The 5,662-nt window shown below is 44.5% G+C and overlaps 1 protein-coding gene across 1 annotated transcript in view; it reads left to right on the top strand.

Annotated features, from left to right (window-relative positions):
• The window catches only part of ttbk1a (tau tubulin kinase 1a), an 88,249-nt gene that overhangs the window by 31,326 nt on the left and 51,261 nt on the right, over window positions 1-5,662 (top strand). The window contains exon 5 of the mRNA XM_037690004.1: window positions 5,126-5,266. Coding sequence (XP_037545932.1) covers window positions 5,126-5,266 — 141 coding nt within the window. The remainder of the gene's footprint in view (window positions 1-5,125; window positions 5,267-5,662) is intronic.

A 5,662-nucleotide genomic window follows, 5' to 3' on the forward strand; every position in this document is an offset into this window, starting at 1 on the left:
TTTTTTTTTTTTTTTTTTTTTTTTTTTTTTTTTTGTGATGGCCTCCCTTCTCCCCTTACAGCCATCCTCTCCACACCATTATTATGAAATATTTATTATAGTGACATTCTAGTGTAGGTTTTTTTTTTTTTTTTTTTAATAGGATAGAAAGAAAGAAAAGACAAAGTAAGACTCCAAAATATAAGAAATATATACAAATAGAGCACACTTCAAAACACCCGGCCACTGTCTGTTCACCTGCAAAGAACATGACAAAACACAGCAACAAAATACATATGTATAAAGAACTTAAAATATTCATGGCTTTGCAGTAAGTTTCAATAAATATATATACCCATACCTACGCCTATATACATACATACATACATACATACACATGAATATACACTCACATACATATCTATATATCTACATATAAAGCCTACATAAACATCCCTGCTTCTATTTGTGTGTGATTGTGAGCATGCATAAGTGTATAAGGCTTCTCTAATAGAACATTTATTAGTAATTGTGAAGCAGCAGAGACCCGACCCCCAAGACCAGAGGCAGACGAAAAAGGGGGGGACCAGAGCCCAAGACCCCAGGAGGGACCCCGACCGCGGAGCCCCCAGAGCCACCCACACAGGGCGAACCACTCACCCACCCCCCAGAACGGACCACAGGGGAGAACCGGAAGATCACCACCAGCAACCACATACAGTGACCCCCCGGGGCCAACAGCGACAAACTCATAGGCCTCCGTCGGCACCCGCCGCACCGATGTAGGTCCAGGTCCAGGCACCGAGGCCCGGGCACCGAGGACTCACACCACCCAGGCCAAGGCCTGACAGGGCCAGAGGACCCGAGCCCCACCAGGCAGACACCAGGCCGAGCCGACACACGCCCAAGCGCCCAGCCCCCGATACCAAGGGCCCCAAGCGCGCCGGCAGGCAAGGGCACACCCCACCAGGGGGCCGCGCGATAGGGGCGCGATGCCAAGCACCCCCAGTTGTATCAAAGAGGGGGCAGTCCGAGTCTCGGCCTAACAAATACCCATTCATACACATACACAATCACACTATCCCAACCTCAATCTCACATTCATTCACTCAAAGACATACAATAACGATACATTTCATTCTTATTCCCGATACACACTCTATACCCCCCAGGTCCAAGACATGTACCCGCCCTCTACAGGGGGCAGCCCATGCCCAAACCCAGGAGGTAAACCCATTCATTCTTGAGCGGAGAAGAGCCAATACCCCAGACCCGGCCCAGGCCATGCCCCGCCGACAGGATACCCCCCCACCATGAAGAGGACACGCCACCGACCACCCCCACACACCGCCAACAACCAAGCACGCACCCCCAGCCGACCGCCCGCCAGGCCCCGGCAGCCACCCCGGCCAGCGGGCCAACCATGGCACCCAAGAGCCAAGCTCAGGGGGTCCAAACAACCCCAGGGAGAGCACAGCGCCAGCACCGCCCATGGCACCCCCCAGACCCTGAACCCCCACATAGTCCTGGTCAACACCCGACGGCCTGCCCTTCTCCCGGACCCCACCCCCGGAATGGCAGTCAGGGAACTAGGTGGGTAGGAAGAGGAGAAAAAAAAATAAAATAAAATAAATAAATAACTAAAGATAAGACCCCGACACATACACCCCCACCCCTAGATGTGCTGTTGATGTGTGTTGTTGTATAGTGCCATTAAAAAGGAAAGAAGAAGGAGGCAAGATAGAAGTTTAAAGATGGGAAAATGAAGGAGTTTAAATGGAGAGAAAATGGATGAGGGAAAAGTGTGTTGATAACGAACGGCACCCTCCTTTCGACCCAGCTCCCCTCGGTACACTTCGGTAGTGGAAATCGACTCTTTACCTTGCAGAAGATATCTCAGCTTCGGTGTAGAGTTCTCTTTCAACGTTACCATTTCAGCGTCTCCGTAGGATAGCAGAGAAATGTCCAGAGTAGTGACGGTACTTCGTTCAACAGCACGCTCACCTCCCGGGTGGACTCACATGAGCTGTGAGCCCGTCAGAGTTCCACTCAGATGTGGAAGATTCCATAATCCCCACGAGACTCGGAAGAACTCCCAACTAACTCCAGCCCTTCAGAACTTTCGTTCTGTTCTTCCCCAGAACTTCTGTTCTTCCCCAGAACTGACTGGAACTAGGAAGTGTCGACTTTTTAAAGAGTTCGCGTCCGGTCCCTTTTTGGGAAATCCTGATTGGTTGAAAGAACCAACAGGGGTGTGGTTTTAGTGACGTAAGAGGTTACTACAAGTCAGAAAAACAGTGAGATGTTTTTGGAACAGACAGAGAAATGTTTTTGGAACAGACAGAGAAATGTTTAGGCGAGATGACAGACCACAGGTGCCAGCTTCTTATTTCTGTCTGATAGGTTTAAAAACATGACAGTTCGTTCCAATAAACTTGTTTGCGACTGTCTCCGACTTTTGACCGACATCACTACTTCTCATTTCAGACGGAAGATCAAAAAATGCATGATTACTCTGTAACGGACATTAACTTGATTTCTACTTTGAATGAGGATTAAAAATCATTAATACTGTTTCACAGTTGATTTAAAATGAGTAGTTCACTTCAACGTTCAAAATGATTTGAACTAAACACACTTTTGGATTATCAAGACATTTGTAAAAATAGTAATGACAATAAAAAAGAGAGTGTTCTTTCAATTGATTAGTGCAGGACACACTTAGAAAGTCTCTGGATGAGCTTAATTTGTATTTCTGGACTCAAATCAATGAAATAACAGTTCCTGTCCCATGAAGGTCCTCAGGGTCAGGTTTTGACCTGAGGCTTAGTTCACTACAGTCCCCCCTTTGGAAATCATCGCCTGTCTAAGGGGATGAATTCCAACATGAATTTACGCCTCGGAATGTCCTTGAGCTTGATGTAATCCAGCAAGAGGAAAACAAAAGTCAAAGAAGGTAATCCCACAACGGTTTAGGTAATTCCATAATGTTGTTGGTAATTCCATAATGTTGTTGGTAATTCCATTGTAGCAATGCTTTAACCCCTTGGAAACAAAGTCTGTAATCCATTGGAAAAAGTCATATAATCCACAACGATAAATCCACAACGAATGGAGGTGTTGATTGATCAGCATACAGAGGGGTTCCCTTGATTGAACCACAGATGCGGCCACTGGATGCAGGTTGGAGACCAACGTCAGGATTGTAGGTCTCCTCCAGCGAAGGTCGTCACTGGGTGACGTCCAGTCGGTGCCGTTCTAGTTCTATGTGTCATGTAATTATGTGGTTTAAGGTGGGCTTATGAAGGGGATTTTACATAAGGCCTTAACCTATATGCACCTGGTGTGTAAGCTATTATGATTGGGAACAGCTACAGCTACCAGTTAAGGGGTGGAACATGCTGAAAAGGGTAGTTATAGGGGTCTATACCTATAGAAGGGTGTTCCAACTATACCACCATCGCTAACTTTGTCTATGTTAGACTTACATGGCCACTATAGTTGGTTTACTTGTCTGTTGCCTTTTAGACGAACGACTTGAGATTGGGTGTTTGGTTTTCCCATAAATGTTTTTGGAGTCTATGGCGAGACTCATCAAAAAGAATTAGCTATCCCCCCGAATAGAATTGTTCGAGTAGGTTCGGCTTGAAGATGGTGAGACCAATGTAAGTTATGGTACTTAAGGTAGCATTGACTACATTGACTCTTCAACGATTAGGTTTTAACGAGTGAACTGCATGTTGGCATAGTTAAAGTCCTTTACAGTCTCCATCTAAAATACATACAAAACTCATTCTTACCTCAGAAACAAATATCAAAACCAAATAAACGATGTCTCAACATCGACAAGAGTAGTGACTAAGCAACTAGAAACATGTTTCACTGCTTCACCTCACCCTGGTTGTCAGATTCAATCACGTTATCGCGTCTGGTAACATTACCCTAACTGACGTCACCCCCCTTCGGTCATGGGGGACCGCGAACACGGGTGAGGATGTCGCTCCATGAGCTAAAGTTAGGTTGTCCTTGAGTAGTTTTAACTGTTTGCGCAGCTGAAAGTGGACTTTAAGGTCTGGATTGGAATCCAGTTCGCCTTTCGATGGAGTGTATTTGTCTGGGTCAGTCAGATACAGTATCATCGAGTTAATTGCAGGATCCAACTTCTGAAGTTGGATGATGTCTGGGTCAGATGAAAATGACTTTTCATATTTTAAAAGAACTTGGCGAAGTTTGTCCCTTTCTTCATCAGATGTCAGAGAGTCGGCTTGGGCGACCACCTGATCAATCTGTGATGAGACTGATAAGGGTTCTTGCTCTTTGGGGAGCTCCAACGAATCCCTTTCTGAGTCGTCGGACCTGTCTATGGGTAAGACACCATAGGTTTGAGGTCCTTGGTCGACGTCATCGGTTGAAAAAAGAGCTATGGCCTGTGTTGGTTTTGTGAACCATACTGGCCCAGCTTCTTGACTTGGTACCAGGTTATCTGGGAGTCCTCCCAGAAATGGAATGCCTAGTTCAAAATCATGAAAATCAGTGGAAATCAACCATCCTAGCATAGTGTTTTTTGGGATCATCACCTCATCCATGCCTGTGTTACACACAGCAACAGATGTGGTCCTGGAGTCAAGGCTCACTTGGTTCATGGCTTCCACGGACAGTCCCAAGTTGAAAAACGCAGGAAAAGGTTGAAAATATGCCTGTTTATGGCTAATAGCTTGTCCAGCTACGATGTGGATTCGCATTATTAGGTTAATCACCTGAGGTGGTACTGTGGTGGTTTGGTTGTTAGCGACCTGGCAGGCCTCTGGAATGGTCTGCCCAGCCTTAAGGTTTGCTGTGTCTAGCACAGGAGGATCCTTTGTGGCTGGTTTTAGAGACCACAGCACCTTGTTGATGGTGTCCACATGGACACCCAACCTTACCAGATTATTTTACTGAACACAATGTACAGTAGATAAGAAAACATGTCTAGAACAGCTCAGGTGTTTGTGTCAAATAGCTCATTACAAATCAGGCAGTATTTTTTTAAACAACTGCTTTATCAATAAGAGCGTCTGTTTTTGTCTGAGGGAAGCTGTGAAGAACGTTTATTCCAAGATAACTGATGTTCTTTATCAAACATGTTTCCCCTCTGTTGTCGTCTCAGGGTCGTAACCTGGCCGACCTGCGGAGGAGTCAGCCTCGGGGAACCTTCACTATGAGCACCACCCTGAGGCTGGGCAAACAGATCCTGGAGTCCATCGAAGCCATCCACTCAGTGGGTTTCCTGCACCGTGACATAAAACCGGTATGATAAGAAAAATCTGTTATCTCATGTTTTAAATGTAAAAATCTCCACTTGTTCTGATGTCATATCATCAGTGCAAAACATTTCATTATTATTAGCAGATTTTCTTGTATAAGACATATCTTGTAGAGAAAAAAAGTCTCATTTCCTGAAGGCTAACTTGGAGTGATCTTATCCACTGCATTCATAAATAGTTGTTAGTTTATTCACATTTCTTTAATAAGAGCAAAACCATGAAGTATTAAATTTTTATGTAGATGAGGAATAGGGAAAATCAAAATAAAACATTTTATACTGACTATTTTGATCAGTTTTAGCTTTTGAAATTTTGCATCATAAATATTTTATTATTTTCATATATATATATATATATATATATATATATATATATATATA

The sequence above is a fragment of the Nematolebias whitei genome, chromosome 16 (genome assembly GCF_014905685.2).
Source record: "Nematolebias whitei isolate Nwh7 chromosome 16, NemWhi1, whole genome shotgun sequence".
NCBI classification, from domain to species: domain Eukaryota; kingdom Metazoa; phylum Chordata; class Actinopteri; order Cyprinodontiformes; family Rivulidae; genus Nematolebias; species Nematolebias whitei.